Raw genomic sequence first — 21,933 nt, 5'->3', positions numbered from 1 at the left:
TAAAGCTGTTGTGTTGCTTTCGTTTGGACGACAACGTTATCATTCCACCCTGTAAAGAGTGATTGATTTTAGTTTCATTATTTTTAAGTATATTTTTACAAGTTTGCATCGTCGGCACAGTACTTGGATGTGCAAATTTCCATCTTTACATCGTTTCTATCGCTTTATAAATTGAGTCGAAGCAAAAGTAATTCGTTTTGAATTAATGTTATATAGAGAACTGCCAGGAGATATCAAGTAACCTGAACAATTATTATCATGATCGTTGTTGGTGTTAGGAAAATAGAATGTTTAAAAAAATATATATCGGGAATGCTAGCGAGGAATGTATATAGAATAGAATTTTATTCTGATGATTATGTTTTCACTTGGAAGAGGAATTTGGAATCAAAGAACCGGCTTAAAATGTGGGAATGATAACAAATGGATTATGTGAAAACCATCAGGTGATGACGTAATAAATTGGGCTATAACAACGGCATATTCTTTTCGTTGTTTTGACTCTCTAGTATATATCCGACACAGTTAGACACAATCAACTGGGAACCACATCACTCTACATACAAACATATAAGATATCAATGGATACATATGTGAGAATCAAAAGAAGGAAGAGAATATGATGTTGTCATAGCCCTAGTTATAAATTAGAAAGATAGTTTTATATATAGACGTAGAGTTTAGTTGGTTAGAGAAAGATTCGAGTATCGGCCTTTGGAATGAGGTAATCCACCCGATACGAGTTGTGGGGAGGGGGTGTAAACAGTTAGGCAACGGTGGAAGTGAACCCCCGACCAAATAATGAAGTAATGAAGAATAAAAGATTATGAAATCATCGACTTTTTGTGGCGTTGTTAAAGAAGAAGAAGAAGAAGAAGAAGAAGAAGAAGAAGAAGAAGAAGAAGAAGAAGAAAAAGAAGAAGAGATGACACGATAACAAAAGGTATGCTGTTTGTGTACATGTAAACACACACCCATTTACACACAGAGACACAAACGAGACGTTATATACACCCAAACGTTTTTGTTATGCATACATAAAAAGACACTGCTAAATATATATATATATATATATATATATATATATATATATATATATATATACTATTTACAAGTAAAATATTTGTTTATTTTCGTAATATTGCGTTGTAATTTGGCTTTCAAGCGCATCTGATGCGTATTTTATTTTATTAAAATTAAACCAACGCTTCTATAACGGAACTCATGCCCTTAACTTTTTTCTTTTTTTAGTTTTTAAATCACGAATCTATAATAATATATACGAAATCTGGACAAATAAAATATATTTAAGCGTATTTTACGCCCGGGCAAAGTCGAGCCCCACCTCCGCTAGTACTTGTTAATAATATACAGATTACATATCATCTGAAGCGAAATAATTCTCTGTGCTCTCACAATTCATCACATGCGATCGCTTTTCGATATTTCGGCAACAACAACTGAAAAAAAGTTATTATTAAAATTACCAAATTATTGGGTCAGTTTTGTAGCCTCATCTGGTCATATCAATTTTTGATCGCCCCATTCCTGTTCACATATGATTAAATGTTTTCCACAAAAACCAGGGTGCTTCTGAACTAGGGAAAGATATTCTCATGTCAGTGAGAGGGATAGGCATTCTTTAGCCGTATAATCCGTAGTTGTAGTCCGCTTTCTTCCTGAGATTTTGTTAGGGATTCAAAATGGCCGAGGAAGCTTCACCTTTACATGAGTCGTTTGACCGTTGATTCACGTCCATAAAATGAGATGGCGTTCATCATTGATAGCTTTTGTGATTCCAATTGAATTGGCAACTTCCCGTCACACATCTGAAGTTCATTTGTCTGTTGTCGAGGTTGGCTTTATATATACTAAACATGCACGTGTAGAAGAGTCACTGTTTTTTTTTAAGGTCCATGATTTTTAGGTTTATTTTTAGAAGCCATTAAAACTGAGATAAGTCTATTATTACAGAGAAGTTAATACTTTGAAAACTGATCACTTGATTTAAGCTTTTCATAATTATTAAGTTAAAGCCTTTTTCGTCAATTACAAAAATATCTCCGTTTCCATGCTTGGAAACTGACATCTGTTCAAATCCCATGATCGACAAACATTCACAAAAAGAAAATACCAAACAGAAAAAAAAAATTAATATTTAATTTGAAAATCGTTCAGATTTTTATGATCACAATTTTTATTTCATTTTCAGGAATTGAACATACCCACAGCGACCTCAAGGCAAACTATGTAAGTTGGTTTCCTTTCTTTGTATCAACAGACATTAAACACGGACGTCAGCATACACACATAGACGCATATATATAACGATTTCAATTATTTTCAAATCATATTCCAAAAAAGTGTACATACAATAGTATCAACATTGTTTACAACTGTTTCCAGGCTGTGTTTATTTTTAGTTATATAGCTGAAAATAATTGTAATCAACTCGGATGTTTTGAGTATAATTTGAAAATAATGTGTGTATATGTGTGTGTGTTTTAGTAAAATATGTTTTTCAATTATATTTCAGTCTTCGTGTATAGCAATCGTTTTAGCTTAGAAGGTCAATGTATGTTAAATATAACAGAACGTATATAAAAAATAATAGTATAACTACATTCAAAGATCTTAATATAACAATATAAACCTAGATGGCCGCCGAAACACACGATGTTCAGTCTTCAATCAATTTTCTTTCTTTTTTTTTTGCAACATTATATTGCCATTCATTTTCCTTATTTCTAAAACAAAGAATTTATCATTTTTCTGTAGAGTGTATGTACGAAAAGAGTTAGTATTGACATAATAATAATAAACATTTGTTTCTTCGCCATGTTTCCTAGAATTCCAAAATATATAATAAACCGTTCATTAGTTTAAGAGAGTTAGTATCTAAATATATACTCATCCCTGATTTATCTTTGGACTATATATATGTGTGTGTGTGTGTGTGTGTGTGTGTGTGTGTGTGTGTGTGTGTGTGTGTGTGTGTGTGTGTGTGTGTGTGTATTTAGGCAGTATTTTTTCATTTAAACAAACATTATTAAAGACAACAGAGAGCTTTTTAGTTATGTCATTTTTATTTTTTCAAATAGTTGTCATTCCACATGACTCTTAGTCTCCGATTTACTTGGTGATTATTAAGATGGAAGGCGCAAATCTGGGTCTTGTTTGCGTTTGCATTTAAGTACCACTAGGGCATCAGAGAGTCTTTCTTCTATGATGTCAAAACTATTTGTCTGGGGGTGTGATGCATAGGTCATCGGCATATATATGTGTGTGTGTGTGTGTGTGTGTGTGTGTGTGTGTGTGTGTGTGTGTGTGTGTGTGTGTGCTTTGTATATTTGGGTATTGTGGTTGGTCGTTAGTGTAGATATTGAATAGGGTTGGAGCCAAAACTGAACCTTGTGGGAGGCCATTGTTTTGGATAAACCATCTACTCTTTTTCTATCCATAGATATAGAGGAAATCGATCCCAGGTAAGCTGCCTCCTATAGGATGGAACGATGGCGAGACTATAACAGAAGGAATAAAATGAAGCCCTACTAGACCCAAAAGAAACACTCCCCCAGGGTTCAAACCTTGGTAGAAAAAACTGGGTGACTGTAAATAGAGCCAGAGCCAAAGTAGGCTAAACAAAAGATAATCTCCACAAGTGGGGCTTAGACACCTCACCTTTATGTTCATGTGAAGAGGTACAAACGATGCACCACCTTAGAGAAAACTGCCGATTGGGTCCTCATTGCTCAAACCAAGACCTTAAGGAGGCAAACAGCACCGCCATGCGATGGGTTAATTTCTATTGCGATAAGATATGATGATGATTTTTTTCAAATTTTCTTATAATGTTCTTTTGTATATAGATCAAAGGTATTGATAAATGTCCCATAGATTTTTCTTTCTGAAGCATGTTGCGAGTTTCTGTTTTTTTGTTTTTTGTTTTTGTTTTTTTGTTGTTTTTTTTTTGTGCTTTTCGTCTTTCGTCAAGACATCGTCAGGAAAATGCGTAAGAATGTGGCGGATAGTGGTTAGGAGTAGTAGAAACGAGGCTGTTTGCACTCAGTGGGGAGGGAGAGTGTCCGATTTTGAGGTGAAGGAATCGTCAGAAAGGGGAAGGGGGTTACGATAAGCATTTTAAAATGTTTGGACTGATTTTTTAAATTTTTTACGTTGGTTTCATTTGTTCGTTGCTGACTAAAATTTCTCTAAAATCAGAGGGGACAGGGTTAGGGTTAGTTTTTTTTTTCTGTAAATGTTGTAATAAAGCACTACAGTCGACATTATGCATGGTAAGGCGATAAGATAGCGTGGTCATTGTGTAACAGACGAAATTACTTTCTTTTTGTATAGGAGTTACACTCTCCCGGTGGGCATTTGAAGATAGATGACGTTGGTTCGTTCTAGTGGGTAAAGGATAGGGGAGGCATTGTTTTTTATAACTATGTTTTGGGGGTTTTAATTGTTTTATAATATATAAGTCTAAGGTTATTGTTGTCAGTGGAGGAAACGAATTTATGGATAATATATTCATAGCCTTTTCTTTCAATTTAAATCCTGGTTGCATCTGGTTGCAGTAGAAAACGTTAATTGTATTGGGATTTTCATGTTGAGGGGTATTACTATTAATGGTAGTGTTTTTTTTTTTTAAGTTCTGGGGCATTATTTGTAGTTTGGAGATCCGTTATTGATGAGGACTTGTTTGATATTTTTTTTAGTTCGAGTAATAGTGTTTTATTTTGTTTTTGTTTTATTTTTGTTTTTGCTTTTTCTTGTTGGTTTTTTTTTGGGGGGGGGTTCGAAGAGACTAGGTTGGTGTGATTAAGAAGGTTTTTGATTATGGCTATCTTATATCGATAAAGAAATTCATTCTTAAAATTTAGGAGGCATGAGTTAAGGTTAGTAGATTTTTTTTTAGTTGGAGTTGCTGAAGGTGTTGTTAAACGTGTTAATGAAGAATTCAATGAAAGGAATTTTATTATTAACATTCATTTCTATGGTGTTATTGGGTTATCTTGAAATAGGTCCTACGGTCTTAGTATATGTTCGTTGTTCTCGGCTAGAATGAGAATATCGTCAACATAACGTACATAGAGAGTTTGCTGGTGTATCAGGTTTTCAAGGTCACTCATGTAGAACTCGCTAAATAATGGATGTAGACTCCCTCTATTTGTGTATGAATATTCCCTTTATAGTTGTAAAAGGGTACCTCAGTTGTACTAACTAGTAATATTTTTAAGTATTTTTGTTGATCTTAAGGAGAGGGAGAGATGGGTTTTTTGTATATCTTATTAAGGATTATGTCAATGGTATTTTTATAGGAACATTTGTGAATATACTTTCTACGTCAAGGAAGGCGATGACTTTGTTGTCAGGTTGTTTGGCTTTGTAGTAGTGCTCGTGTTGATTTAACACTGTATTTATAGGTGTGTGCATATATATATATATATATATATATATATATATATATATATATATATATATATATAATCATCCACGGACAGACTGTTTCACTGTTTCACAGGTCTTCAGTGGGGCTAGACAAGCAAGTGCCTCAATTTTGTTATAGAAAATATTACGTAAAATACAGTTTTGGGAAAAGTGCTAAATAGTTTCCAAAACTTTCACTCTTTTAATTCGTGAGATTTTGCTAAGAATTTTTAAGTAAGTTTAAATGCCTTTCTATTGAAAGGTTTTAATAATGTCAAGTGTTTTGTTTTTTTTTTTAAGACAAGGAAAGTAAAAAAAATAGAAGGTCATGCTGATTTCAATAACATAACTACTATGTCCTGAAGGGGGCGCATGGGAGTCCTCCAGATGTCAAAATTTTATATATGAATTTAAAAAAAAATGAAAATCTACCAAACCAAACACAACACGAGATTTTGTAAACTAAACAGGAAATCATGCCAAACGGCTTTTTAGCAATCATACGCATATGCTTAATTCACGGTTTCGTCAGGTCGTTAACAATCAGTTAACCATCGGTTAACCACCAGTTTGACCACCAGACTTTAGACAATGCTGTACTCAGATTCATTACTATTTATAGATACTAGGTGCTAGAAGATCATATCAATCAAAGATACCTCTTTTCACTCCATTTGTTTAGGCCACACGTCATATTTAATCCTATAATACCAGCGGTATTCACTCTAGGCGGATTGAACCGGCTTCCTCCGACGCTTATGGAAAAGGCATGCTTCCAGTTCCGGACTTGTATTGAGAAATCATTCAGGGTGAATAGAAGTCAGCTATACTACATAATTACCTAAATCGATATTTTCAATAAAAGTTTTAAAATAAAGCTGTAGTGTTGGTTTCTTTATGGCGACAATTTTATCGGGCTACGCTCAACGATGTTTAACTTTGTTGATCTGACGAAAACTGGTATTTGAACGTAATTTGTCTGTGCACTTAGCGCTATAACGCCGGAGTTTAGTCTTACTTGGTGTGAATAAAAAATATATGCATTTTTGTACGAATTCATTTTGTAGTTTATTTGTTCTTCAACAATTATTTCGCTAATGACAGACACAGAACTAATTATAATATATGAAAGCAATTTGGTGTTCCCACTGAAAGTGAATAATGTTTTTAATGTTAAGGTTTACTATAGAACTAAGAAATGTTGGGTTTGGTCTGCTGTGCATATTCTAAAAATGGCTTCGAGAAGAAAATTGTAGAATTTTTAAATGCTTTTTTATCAGAAAAAATTATTTTGTAAACCGCTTAATTGTTAAACTGAAGTGATTGCTTTATAGTAATCTAACGCACGCTGTAATACGAAATAGTTATCCCCATATAGTACCGTCCTCACTCTTCAATACATTACACCGTAGAGAAATACAGAATAAATCTACGTTTCTGAATTTTTGAGATAAGCATTGGTTATTCGTATTATTTGGATTCATCGGACTACTGTTCTCATCTTGAGTGTGATTTTTCACAACGTTTCGGTCCGATCTTCTTCAGGTGTATCTTGTCGAACTCGTGAATTTGGACGAAATTTCGAGCGAACCCCTTCATTTACTTCACGGGGGTAGCGTGCTCTTATTCAGTAAGCCATGACTGGATAGAGGCCCTAAGTAATTCGCAATTGTGTTTTCGGTCGCCTCCACTAAGGAGAATTGAACCTTCAACCTTCTAGAGAATATCACTTTCTACAATTGTGGAACCGCAAAGACTCGTGGCGCAGTGGTTAGAGTACTTGGAAAAATCAATTGTAAAAAGTGATATTCTCCTGAAGGTTCAAGGTTCAATCCTTAGTGGGGGGGGGCACCGAAAAAACAATTACGAATTCCCGAGTTCGCCAAGATAATCCTGAAGAAGGTCGGAGATTACATCGACCGAAACGTTGTGAAAATCACACTCAAGATGAGAACAATAGTCCGATGAATCCAAATAATAAGAATAAATCTAATCAAAATTATGTTTTCGAATGTCACAATGCGTTAGATCATTTCATATCAATCACTATATCGATGAGTGATTAAAGGGTTAATACAAACAAAAAAAAAATTAATTTTTCTAATTAAAAATTATGAAAAAACAATCTACTTTTTGAGTACATTCTTATAATATACATCGTGAAACGGATCCAATAATTCTTTGTTTAAAACTAATAAACATTATGTATTATTTTTAATTATTTTTTTTACTTTCTAAGTTTAAATAGAAATTTATCGATTGTCTTTTCTGCTTAATTTGTAAATAAATTTTTTATATCGCTAAACACAGAATGAATGGACAAATTTTAAGAAGTGAACTTATTACATATTCGTTTAGCGGTGTGCGTGTGTGTGTGTGTGTGTGTGTGTGTGTGTGTGTGTGTGTGTGTGTGTGTGTGTGTGTGTGTGTGTGTGTGAGTGTGTCTGTGTGAGTGTGTGATTGTGTGTGTGATTATGTGTGTGTGATTGTGTGTGTGACTGCGTGTGTGTGTGCGCGTGTGATTGTATGTGTGTGCGTGTTATTGTGTGTGTGCGTGTATGTGCGTGTGTGCGTGTGTGCGTGTGTGCGTGTGTGTACGTGTGATTGAGTGCGTGTGTGCGCGTTTGTATGTGTTTGTGTGCTTGTGTGCGTGTGTATGCGTGTGATTGTGTTTGTATGCGTGTGTGTATGTGTGTGTGCGTGTGCGTGTGATTGTGTGTGTGTGATTGTGTGTGTGATTGTGTGTGCGTGTGTGTGTGTGCGTGTTTGTGTTTGTGTGTGGGTGTCTGTGTGTGTGTGTGCGTGCGTGCGTGCGTGCGTGCGTGCGTGCGTGCGTGCGTACGTGCGTGTGTGTGTGTGTGTGTGTGTGTGTGCCGAGTATTATATTTAGTAGTCTATGAAAGTTTCTTGTTCATCTCTTGAGACCAACTACCCTCGGGGGTTAAATAAAGGGTTCTGTTCGAAATTACGTAAAGATTCCCGAGTTCGGCAGAAAAATTACCGAGTTCTAGAAGGTGTATCCAGAGAAAGTCGGAAGTTAAATTTTAATCGCAAGTTCAATTCTCAGAGACAAAAAATATATATTTTGATCTAATATTTAAGAATCAATAAAAAAAAAAAAAAGGGATAAATTGATTGGATAAATGTGAACTATAACGATGTCGGTTTCGTTTTCTTCCTTACTCTTTTTAGGATCCCAAAGCAAGCACGGATTTAAATGATCATGATCCAGATCCATTCCCACGCTATGATCCCACCAATGAAAACAAGTAAGTTTTAATTCATGCTATTTTAATTCCATTCAAAAATAAGTTGGAGATCCTTTACTTTACTAGACTGAAGAATATGAGGTTATTTAAATGACACCTTAAGAATGATTACGTGAATTATTTTAGAATGATAACTGTTTAAATATTTCTGCATACACTGGTAATTATTCATACATTCGTTTATATTCATGTTCCCGTCATGTTGATCCACTCTGTTGCTTTGAACACCTACTCACACCTGATGCTATTCTCTATCTCTACAAATCCTAACATTATATGGAGTGTTGTCATCTCCGGTCTGGTGAATCTGATTGGCCCTCGCCCTTTCTTCTATTATGTACCTTCTAGCTCACGAACGTAATGTTGCTAGTCACATAAAAAATCGATGCCTCCGTTCAGTCTCGAAAGACAAAGGATACCCCTGTGCGTGTAATTGTGAGGCAAGGATTGCGCAATAACCAACCGCATCTCTCCTGAACCAACACTGCTTGAGTCCAGTGGCAAGGAGAAGTCTAGAACGACTGGAAACAATGCCGATATAAGCGAAGAGCACATACAACACCTTGAAGTTTCAAATGGTTACCCATTTAAATACTGACAAGGTTCAACGTTGCTTAACTTCTGTAATCCAACGGGAACCGGTGTGTCAACGTGATTATGCCGAATATGCTAATCTCAGGCTCTTCTATAAACAGTATTATGGCATGTAGTATAGCCTGGTTTATTCCTTGCTCCCTTTGTTTTATCTCGTTTGAACCGTTGGTATAATTGTAACGTTGTCCGGGAACCAGCACGATGTAGCCTCAGTCGCAAAGTATACAAAGAATAGAAAAGAACTTCAACTCGCGTTTTTTTTTGTTTTTTTTTTTTTTGCTGTACAATGACATTTATTTTCTCAGTCACTCGTTACCGCTGTGATGTCTCTCACGTGACCATCTTCTCGAACGTCATTCACGCCTCTCACGTGATCTCGAACGTTATCTCGTCTCTTTTTTTTTAAGTCTTTATTTTTCCCTTACGGTGACGTCATTTCACATGCATTTGCATACGTGTTTCCGCGCTATGTTACATAATCATCCTCATCAATTCATTGCTCAGATATCTCATTATAACACATCTTCATATTTCAGCTTCTTTCTAATAACTGCAGGTTTGTGTAACCCGCTTCTTGCTGAAGGTTTTCTGTCTACCCATCGCTTTGAACTTTTCAAGACGAAGGCCAATAGGTATCTCATGTCGTTGCGATAATCATCTTTTATATTTTAGTTCACTACATTAAAAGGCGTCATGCCTTGTCTGGAGCGATTTCCATAAAAAATATTTCAAATAATATATTTCAAGAAATAAATCTACCACACAATTAGAATTTGGATCATTTAAAGTATTCAGACTACTGTTTCCATCTAGGATTTAATCTTACAACGTTTTAGTCGATCTTCTCTATGCATATTTTGTAGAACTCAATAATCTTTCTGTCGAACTCGGGAATCTGTACGTAATTTCGAACGGAACTCTTTATTTAACCTCCGAGGCTGGATGACCTCGAAGTATGAACGAGAGGCGTTTACAGGCTACTAAATATAACACCCAGCGAAGCACACGAATACACGTGTACATAAGTTCATAGATGCATATACTGCCCTACCACATGCGCAAGGCCAAACGAACCCAAGGTCAAACGTACGTCAGCTGGTAGAATTTATACAATATATTATTACGTGAATAACAATCAAGATGATCATCGTCATAATAATCAAAATAATACAAATTATTAATCCTCATCTAAAAATTTTCAGAACAAAACGATTAGAATTGTTTTCTCTCTCTTTCTCTCTCTCTCTCTCTCTCTCTCTCTCTCTCTCTCTCTCAGAGAGGAGGATATATATCTTTAAACAAACTCAGAAATAGAAACATTTGAATGATATTACAAAAAATATAGGGGTCTATCTATGCAATTATAAAAGAATTTGATCGATATATATATATATATATATATATATATATATATAATTATTAAATACCTACAGACACTTATATTTGATCCTTTGGGGAATCATCAGTGCAGGGTGTCACGATTAACACCGGTCGATAGATTCGAACCCGACAACAGAAGCCATCTCTAACTTCATTAGCAAGGACGTAATCCATTCGGCCACCGTTAACCACGAGAAATACTGTTGAAATTTAAACATTTATTTTTAAATGTTTTTTAACGTCTGTCAGAGTGATTTAATCATTATTGATGATTTGCACACACACACACACACACACACACACACACATACATATATATATATATATATATATATATATATATATATGTGTGTGTGTGTGTGTGTGTGTGCGTGTGTGTGTGTGTGTGTGTGTGAAAGAAATATAAAAGGCAAATGGGAATGAGGTGTTTACCTGATACAAGCAAGGGTAAACTTCAATCTAATATAAAAACCAACATTTATATATTGATATATTAATCCCAACCAAATAAAAAAGCTCAATACAAATACAATAGAGCGTAGTGCTTATTATAAGAGAAAAGAAATTAAAACTTAAGTTAAAATTTACAATTAAATTTTGTATTCGACAGAAAACTCCCGAAAAACACAGAATTGTTTCTGTTGAATAATAAATTTAATTGTAAAACTTTTAACTTACAGTTTTAATTGCTTCCCTCTTATATATATATATATATATATATATATATATATATATATATATATATATATATATATATATAAGTTGAACGTCTGTGTGTGTATGTCTGGTCACGAATAGGCTCCTAAATGGTTGACTATTATAGAAAACTGATCACATATAATAATAGAAAGATGTATCGAGACACAGGAATGGGTATGTTTGATCTGGCATAATGGGGATTCATTAAATTGTGGGGTCTGCGTTCGCGCCTGGTCCACAAAGTATGGAAATAAAAAAAATTAAAATTAAAAAAAAAACGTTTACAAGGTTTTTGATATAGATGTACATGAGAATACTTTGATAAGTATGTTTTAACTTAAATAGGGATGGTATAGTAAAATTGTGGGGTCTGCGTTCGCGCCTGGCTTCCATAGAATGGAAATAGGCACAAACTTTAATGAAGACTTTTCATATCTATCTGCGTAAGTATACTTTGATAATTATGTTTCAGTTTGAAGAAATATGGTATAATAAAATTATGAGATGTTCGTTCGACCCTGACTTCCATAGAATGGAAATATCTCACAAAGTTTAACAAGGTTTTTTAATATAGATCCACAGAATATTGTGATAAGTGTTTCAGTGTGAACAAGTATGGTATAATAAGTTATGGGGTTTATCTATTTTATTTTTACTTTCATCATATTTTGCTTTGGTTTTGATTCGAAGCTATCTCTTTACAGCTCTTCCTTTTCATAATCTATCATACTTTCATAAATCAGAGTCCATTTTCTGTAGTTTTTTTTTGAACCCAGTCAACGACGGGTACTTTTGCTAATATATATATATATATGTGTGTGTGTGTGTGTGTGTGTGTGTGTGTGTGTGTGTGTGTGTGTGTAAAAAAAAAAATATATATATATAATATATTGTGCCCACATAAAATTTATTTTGCTAGTATATATATATATATATATATATATATATATATATATAGTAAGTAATTTATAAAGTATATATGGCGATTAAGCTACACTGAATATTCTGCGTTTCATCCAACTATAGGATTCGTCAGGCTTATACGCGAATTGTGTGGTTGCCTCTTGCTTTTATACATGTTGAGGATTTCTAGTTGGCCAATCAGCTTTCTAGTATCCACCGCGCCCCTTCCTATCAGCCAATGGGCATGCATTTTATCAAACAAAGGATCTGTTTTAGAACTAGGTTAGTGGTTTTAGGTAGACGTTCTCCTTTTTTTTTATACATATAAATATACCTATGTGTACACACATATACATACACACATATACATATATATATATGTATATATACATATATGTGTGTGATCGTCTATGTATATTCATGTTTATTTAATTTATTTATTTGTTTGTTTTCTATTGTTATTGTTAGATAAGATAAATGCAATTGTAGACACAGCACACTTTGCCCAGTACAAAATAAATGTCTAACAAAAAGCATAGTTTATCAAGCAACAATATTTGCGAAAGAAAACCCGAATAACAAGAAATATTACGTAGGCATGACTTCCTTAGATTTCAAAACCCGATACTATGACCACAAAAGCACATTCAAAAATAAAAAAACACCGTATAAACACAACACTAGCGAATAAATACTGGGAACTCAAAGAAAGCGGACATTCGCCGGTCGTCGAATGGAAAATAATGAGACAAGCTACCACATGCAGACATTAAGACGACCCATGTAAATTATGCCTCCATGAAAAATTTTCTATCCTGTACTTTAAAGAACCTCAAAATCTATTAAACTGTAGGCGGGAAATAGCAAACAACTGTGTTCACAAAATAAAACTTACTCTAGGATAGCGATACAAAATAGCTTTAAAACTAACAATAACAATAGAAAACAAACAAATAAATAAATTAAATAAACATGAATATACATAGACGATCACACACATATATGTATATATACATATATATATATATATGTATATGTGTGTGCATGTATATGTGTGTACACATAGGTATATTTATATGTATAAAGAAAAAAAGGAGAACGTCTACCTAAAACCACTAACCTAGTTCTAAAACAGATCCTTTGTTTGATAAAATTCATGCGCATTGGCTGATAGGAAGGGGCGCGGTGGATACTAGAAAGCTGATTTGCCAACTAGAAATCCTCAACATATATAAAAGCAAGAGGCAACCACACAATTCGCGCATAAGCCTGACGAATCCTATGGATTGGATGAAACGCAGAATATTCAGTGTAGCTTAATCGCCATATATATTTTATAAATTACTAACTAGCTCTACCTACGTATTGAGCACTTTTGAAGTGATAACTTTAAGTTTACGCATAAATCTATACTTTCGTATATTAAATTTATGTGAATAAATGAAGTAGTTATATATATATATATATATATATATATACATATATATAATATTCAGTAATGTGATTGATAATTTAAAATTCAAATTAGAATTAAATTAAAAATACGTTTCATTATTACATTATTATATTTTATTATTAGTATTCAATAGTAAAATTAAACTATATCTTGACATGCTTATTAAAAAAATTTTTTGATCATCAATATTATTGTTATTATTAATTAATCTGATATATCGACCATTATTATATATTATTAAAATATATTCTTGACCTTAACCTATGATATATTTTTTAATTTCAATAAATAAATAAATTATCAAATATTAAATTCAATAATTTCAAAATAGATTATAATATATTGTTTGCTAGATTTATTATTCCTTAATAAATTAAGTTACACTAATTATCACCCTTGCATTGTTTAATTAAAGAAATAAGATTATCTTCCCCTTTCTTTCTGCAGTTTTAAATTTAGCGTTTTAATCAAACGTATGCTAACCGATATAAAATATTCCATTAGCGTTCTTTTTGAAAATTTATCATTTCATAAGTTGAAAAGCTATAATAAACATCCATATGAATGCTTTGAGCTTAGTTGCTGATTTCAAAAGGCGAAGAATTAAAAGGTAAATAATTATATATATTATATATATATATGTGTGTGTGTGTGTATGTATATATATGTGTATATATTTATGTATATATGTATTATATGTGTGTATATGTATATATGTGTATATATATGTGTGTGTGTATGTGTGTGTGTCTATGAATTTTATTAGAACTATATTATTATAATATTATATTTAAACCAAATTCAGATTTATAATTTTATTCTATTTTATTTCTATATTTAACCCATATTAATTTTCTTATCAAGTAAATCCATACCTTTATTTTAATTTTTTTCCATATACATCTGCCTTACTTTTAATGCTAGGTTTATTCATGGTGTTTTTACATATATTAAAAGCCCTTCCCAATACTTTACTGATGAGGAAACTTTGTTTGTTAAAAACACTATATGTAAAAACTATTGTCCGTGGCTTAATGCCTACCACAATAAAAACATTGTTTTCCGAAACGATCGTACAAATTATTGATTTTGTTGTTCCTTCTTGCGAAACGGATTTTTAATTTAATTCTAATTTGAATTTTAAATTATCAATCACATTACTGAATATTAAATTAGCTCTAGGATATTTACCTATCGAGCTTATTATATATCTAAATTACAACGAACACTTTTTCTTTCCCTGTATTTTAATTAAATTGGTAATTTTACTATTACATTAAAATACACTCTGCTCTTTAGACTATTGTTCTAATCTCCTTTAAATATATATATATATGTGTGTGTGTGTGTGTGTGTAAATATATATATATATATATATATATATATATATATATATATATATATATAATTTCATGTGCCCACATAAAATTTATAAGAAGATATAATATTTTGTGTATCGATTTTCAGTATTTGCTTCAAAAGTTCTCACTGTGTGAGTAGAGCTATGTCGTAATTGTTCCGTGTTTCATCCTCGTAAGAACTCATCAGGCTAATGCAAGGAATAGGTGCTAACGCGTTTATATATATATATATATATATATATATATGTGTGTGTGTGTGTGTGTGTGTGTGTGTGTGTGTGTGTGTGTGTGTGTGTGTGTGTGTGTGTGTGTGTGTATATAATACTATATAATTCATACCATTATTATTGAAATACTTACAGACACTAGTGTTTCATCCTTTCGGGAATCATTAGTGCAGGAAGTTACGATTACACCCGATATGCGTTTATAAGTTTGCCCGCTAACCGATTAGATTATTTCTTATTCTCGCCTATGTTTTCACCGGCCATTTACCGGGATTTTATCAGAAAACAAGTTTGTTGACTTCTATTTCATCTTTTCTTTGTTCATTTTTGTGAGAGGGCGGGTCGCTTTTCTTTGTGTATTAAGAGGTTAACTAGTTTTCACTTCTGCGTCTTCCCATCTCTGGAAATCGTATTTTACTGGTATTTTTCACGCGTCTTATCTTTGACATTTGACCCTATGTTACAACTGTCTTCGACAATTGCCGTTTATTCATTGATTTAAGATTTTAAGTCTGACACAAAATCCGGGTATAAGACTTAATTGCTTCCCAGAGTTGAAACAAAATAAGGAATGGTTGTACAAATTTTCTATTCAATGAAAACAGTTCACTTACTTTCAAAAAAAAAAAAAGACGAGTTTGAATTCCGAAATTTATAGAAATATTTTCAAATAAAACTCAATACTACATTTACAGTTTTTACTTATTTTGTGCAGTTTTTTCACTTTTTATTTAAAAAATTTCTGTTTTTACATTATTTTTTTTAATTCATTTTTCTGTTTTCCTTCTTTTTTTCTTTTTCCTATCTTTTCAGACATGGCACGAGATGTGCGGGAGAAATTGCGATGCGACCTAATAATGGTTACTGCGGGGTCGGAGTTGCTTTTAATACGAAAATCGGAGGTGAATTTCTGAATTTATGAGATGATGGTCGATTATTCGATCATTTGGTTGTTCAGACTATTGTTCTTAAGCATTATTTTAACAACATTTCGGCCGATATAACCTTCGACTTTCTTCAAGAGTATTTTGTCGAACTCCGAAATCTTTTTGCCGAATTCGGAAATCTGCACAGAATTTCGAACCGAACCTTTTAGTTAATCTACTAGGATAACATGCTCTCGTTCCATCAGCCATAATCAGGTAGAAGTCCTAAATGATTTGCACCTGTATTTTGAGTGTCGCCCGCACTGAGTATTGAACTATCTACCTCCAGAATAGTGAAACTTACAACTGAATTTTACCACGTACAGTATCTACTGCCCCACACGTCCTTACAGATGAAGTATTTGTCCAAAATTCAGTTTTAGATTACATCCTTCTGGAATTTGAAGCTTCAATCCTCAGTGCACTAAACTAAATGGCTGACGAAACGAGAACAAGCTACCCCTTGGATTAAACAAATTGTTCTGTTCGAAATTTTGTGGAGATTTCTGAGTTCGACGGAAATATTCTCGAGTCTGACAAGATCGGGTGTTACATCGACCGCAACGTTGCGAAAAATACACTTTAGATAAGAACAGTAGTACATTACATAGTACGAAGAATTTTTAAAAATACGAAAATAACACTTAAGATGAGAACAGTAGTACATTACATAGTACGAAGAATTTTAAAAAATAAAATAACACTTAAGATAAGAACAGTAGTACATTACATAGTACGAAGAATTTTAAAAAATACGAAAATAACACTTAAGATAAGAACAGTAGTACATTACATAGTACGAAGAATTTTAAAAAATACGAAAATAACACTTAAGATAAGAACAGTAGTACATTACATAGTACGAAGAATTTTAAAAAATACGAAAATAACACTTAAGATGAGAGCAGTAGTACATTACATAGTACGAAGAATTTTAAAAAATACGAAAATAACACTTAAGATAAGAACAGTAGTACATTACATAGTACGAAGAATTTTAAAAAATACGAAAATAACACTTAAGATAAGAACAGTAGTACATTACATAGTACGAAGAATTTTAAAAAATACGAAAATAACACTTAAGATAAGAACAGTAGTACATTACATAGTACGAAGAATTTTAAAAAATACGAAAATAACACTTAAGACGAGAACAGTACATAGTACGAAGAATTTAAAAAAATACGAAAATAAAGTGTTTCGAAATTTTTAGATGAAAATTGATGATTCGCATGATTTGGATTATTCGAACTACTGTTCTCATTTGTCATATTATTCTTAGTCCACATTTGTGGCGCAACGGATATAACGTTAAGTATATTCAGTTGGTCAGTTCTTCTGAAAGTTCAATTCTCATGACAAGCAATATTACGAACATAAGTAAGTATTACTTAAGATTTTTACCAAATCATGGGTGACGGAAAAAAAATCTACTCGAGTGGATTACATAACTGGTTCAATTCGAAATTCGGTCAGATTCCAGAGTTCAACAAGATGTACCTAGAAGAAGTCCAAAGGTTACATTAACCGAAACGCTGTGAGAATAATGTCTAAGATGAGTAGTCCGAATGATGCAAATCTATATATCTATAAAAGTGAGAATGTGTGTGAGGACACTTCTCAACCTATATACTCAGCGAATTTTTGATCTACAGACTTGTAATTTGGTTTATAGCGTATTCAGATATGTTAAAAACTTTTTATTTGGTTTTCATCCGGATAAAAGGGCTGCTTAGGGATCAAAATTGAATAATTGGTATCTGGTGGGGGTGATTGGATTTTAATCCGTTTGTCAACTGTTTCACGAGGTTTGAAAACACGTTGTAAAGATCGTGTTAATCTGGTCCAATGATTAACGTACGTGACTCAGTCTTTAGGTTTTGGTTTTCATCTCAGCCCAGGTATTTTCTTCTTTTTTTTTTACTTACAAAAAGGGACCTCTTTAAAAAAAAACATAATACTCGCATGCATATGACTCGGTTTCTTTCTGTTTTTTTTTGGGGGGGGGTACTTCATTTTTTAAAAGTATTTAACGTTACGTTTAATACCGGGCAACCCAGGGTACATTTTCTAGTAATACAATAAAAAAAATACCCTGACCAATTATATTTGTAAAATAAACAATCGTTCTGAGTTACTGCCTAAACTTCAGGTTGGATTCATTCAATATTTTTAACTTCCTGAAGAAAACCGATTGCATTTTTATTCTGTCATATTTAAGTTTGAAAAATGTTTTCGTTGCTCTGTCAATCCAAGAGAATTTATGTAAAAATTTAAGAACCAATTAATTGAACTTTTCAAATTATACGGGTGTATCCCACCGTCAAAAATAAGTATTCGCTATTTATCTAGATATATTATTAAAATGATATCATAGTATTGCGCCAGTAGACTAAGTGAATATTTGTCCTGTAAACTAGTAAGACAAAGAAACGACAAGAAAAATAATGTAGTTAATTGGGGTTAATTGTAGGGGATTAATATTCGCTTGTTTACTAACTCAACGTTTGATGGGTAAGCGGGAACTTTTAGTTTAACATCGAATATCTATGTATCTCATATAAGGATCAAGTGCTAAACCCCAAAAGGGATCCATTAATTTCTGTGATATAATGAAAAATGATAGATGGAAAAATTGATATATAAGCAAAACTTAAAGACTTAATTATTTGAAGGATGAAACCTGAATAAAGCTAATTAATATTACAAGTTTTAATTTTCATGATCTAAATAAACACTTTGCACGCTGACTCAATTAACCAATAATTAGTCAAATAGACAATAGCAGATTAGCAAAATTATTTGATAACTGATTATTAGAAAACCAATATGACGTCTTTTTAGCTATGTTGTTAGAGCCGATATATCGGTCATGCAGGGTTGGAAGGGTTAATCACATACATTTGAATTACACATTAGCCACCATTCTCGAGTGTTTAAGATCTCGCCGTACAAGGGTTTTTTTCGGGATAACTCGACATGAGGATATTTCACTCTACAAAAATATTTTTTAAGTTTTAATGGAAATCGATTGAGACAAGACATGAAGCTGCTTGACGTAAAGAGTTAAAAAGTACGAACGCTGATTATTGCAAAGACAATAGATGCATATTGAAAAGATCAAAGCGGTAGGTAGAATGAAAACGATGAATAAGAAGAGAATTCCACAATCTTGCAGTCCCTGGAAAGAAACTACTGGAATAGGAAGCCGTATTATAATAAGGTATTGAAACAGCGAATTGACGTTGACCACTAGACGAACGAGTCATATGAGTTGGAACAAATCAAATAGGAAATAGATCAGAAAATTCTGAAAGAACACATGCGATAATAGTATTTGTAGAAAAGACTGAGACTAGCAACATTATGTCTGTGAGAGGGAGATTGCAGCGAAGAAGAAATGGTAGGGGCAATCAAATTACAGATACGTTTCAGTAATTTATCAAGAATCTTCAAATGAACATAGATTTCTCAGCCGTGGTCTGATATTAGATTTGTAGAGATAGAGAATAGCCTACGTGAGATTCGAACACAGATATCGACATAATAAAACTACTACTTTAGTAATGTGTACTCTTCCCATCCTTCTTTTTTTTTGTAACCCAGTCACATATTTCTACTTGCGTATGAACAGAACAAACTCGACAAACGCCATAACGTTTTTGAATTTCATGAAAAATGACACGGGAAATGGTTTATTCAATATCGTTCCTCAATAGCACAGTCATTTTCGATACCTTTTCTGTGTAATTACAGTGACCGATAATTGACCTATCGAATGTATTACAATGATTGATAATTGACCAATCGATTGATTATAATAACTGATAATTTACCAATCGAACGGGTTAATCGATAATTGACCAATCGAATATATTACAATAATTGACCAATCGAGTATATTACAATAATTGACCAATAGAATTGAATATAATAATCGATAATTGACGAATCGATTGCATTAAAATAACCAATAGTTTATCAATCGAATTGATTACAATAATTACTTACAATAATTGATTACAATAATCGATATTTGATTAATCGAACATTTAAGAATCGACTGATCGATATTGGTCGCGTCTATTTTTTCCATGCGACAGGTGTTCGATTCTTGGACGGCCCCTTGACTGACATGGTCGAAGCGATGGCCATTGGCTTCAATCACAAATACATTGACATATACAGCGCCAGTTGGGGTCCCGTCGATAATGGAGAAACTCTCGATGGACCGGGCAAAATGGCGTCACAGGCATTCGAGAAAGGAATTAAAGAGGTAAGTAATTTTTTTAGTTCTCACACAGGCCATTAGGTCATTATCAGAAATTGCTCATTGATGATAGCCTGTGGTTTCCCTAGACTCTGAGTGACAAGAAGTTGCCTAAGATTTCAAGTACTCTCCACCTCTTTCGATAAACTTTGCAAATGAATATGCGTTATCGCAACAGCCGTTTGCCATTGACTTCTCGTTGGCAATGACCATTGGTCTTCATTGGAATTAGAGTGGCAATAGACGTTCCAAAGGTCCTAGTTTTCTTCGCCCTCATCTAGTGGAAGTCTGGTTAGTGTTTTGCTTTCTTAATTCTTTCGTCCTCCTATGTAACAGGAGAGGGGGACAACACGTTTATATGCAGTCTACGTTACACGGAATATAAGCCCATTGACTCCTTTTTTGTAACAACGGTATTTATATCCGAGGACGTTCCAGAATAAAATATGATCGTGCTCCTTCTCCCTGACCTGTGCATTCTCGAATTCCACCCACCTTTTTCACGTGATCGTTCTTTTTATAGTCTTTCATTTTCCTTACTGGTGACTATTTCGTATGCATTTGCATACGCGCATACGCTCTATGTTATAACTAGATCCTTCTTGACTATTTGATGTGGTGGCAGTTAACGCCGGCATTACAGTTTTGGTGTCGGTTGTGATTGTAAAATTGTAGTTACATAACACGCACTCGACGTTGTGCATGAAAATGTCGGAAAGAAACAAAGAAAAGAAAGAAATGCGATTCAGAATTTTTAAGTTGAAATAGAAGGCGTTCATTCATGGTACTTTCCAAACTACGCCAGCATCTTCGTTTTACAAGTCTCTTCATTCGTTATGTGGTTAACAAAATTCTGCCGTGTCAAACATGAGCTTTTTCTTATCCAGCGCTGACACGTTTGCTATAGATATGTAGCTTCAATGTTCTTGGATCTATGTAACGCTTCTTCACTTTTTGCCTCTGCGGCAGTTTGCCTGGCTCGCACATGTGGCTCATGTGTATTCGTCACCGCATTCAAGGGTTTTCCTTAATATTCCAGCTGTTTTCATTATTGCTATTTGTTGCATATTTCCAGCCATTCCTCTGATTCCAATTTCTCCCATTCTTCTCTCAAAGCTTTTCGGAATTGTTCCCAGTGCTCTCACTATTATAAGTATTATTTTGATTTCCTTCATCATCCAAATCCCTTTTAGTTCTCTGGCTAGCTCTGTGTATTTGTTTCGTTTCTCCTTTTCTTTGATATTCACCCTGTGGTCAGCTGGGACAGCAAAGTCTACGATTTGACAGGACTTTTCTTTCTTGTTAATTTTTATGACATTCGGTCTTCTTGCTTAAAGGGTTTGTCTATTTTTATGTCCATGTCTCATAGGATGTTATGATTCTTGTTTTCAAGTCCTGTTTGTGTTATTTTT

General features: G+C 33.3%; 1 protein-coding gene across 1 annotated transcript in view; it reads left to right on the top strand.

Annotated features, from left to right (window-relative positions):
- Positions 1–21,933, top strand: part of LOC145276735 (neuroendocrine convertase 1-like) — a 463,447-nt gene that overhangs the window by 407,614 nt on the left and 33,900 nt on the right. Inside the window, exons 5-8 of the mRNA XM_080127958.1 lie at positions 2,213–2,250; positions 8,626–8,702; positions 16,136–16,224; positions 20,355–20,527. Coding sequence (XP_079984084.1) covers positions 2,213–2,250; positions 8,626–8,702; positions 16,136–16,224; positions 20,355–20,527 — 377 coding nt within the window. The remainder of the gene's footprint in view (positions 1–2,212; positions 2,251–8,625; positions 8,703–16,135; positions 16,225–20,354; positions 20,528–21,933) is intronic.

The sequence above is a fragment of the Euprymna scolopes genome, chromosome 5, assembly GCF_053919585.1.
Source record: "Euprymna scolopes isolate OS-2025 chromosome 5, ASM5391958v1, whole genome shotgun sequence".
NCBI classification, from domain to species: domain Eukaryota; kingdom Metazoa; phylum Mollusca; class Cephalopoda; order Sepiida; family Sepiolidae; genus Euprymna; species Euprymna scolopes.
The sequence above is the reverse complement of the archived record's forward strand: the minus strand, read 5'-3'. Positions and strand labels throughout refer to the sequence as shown.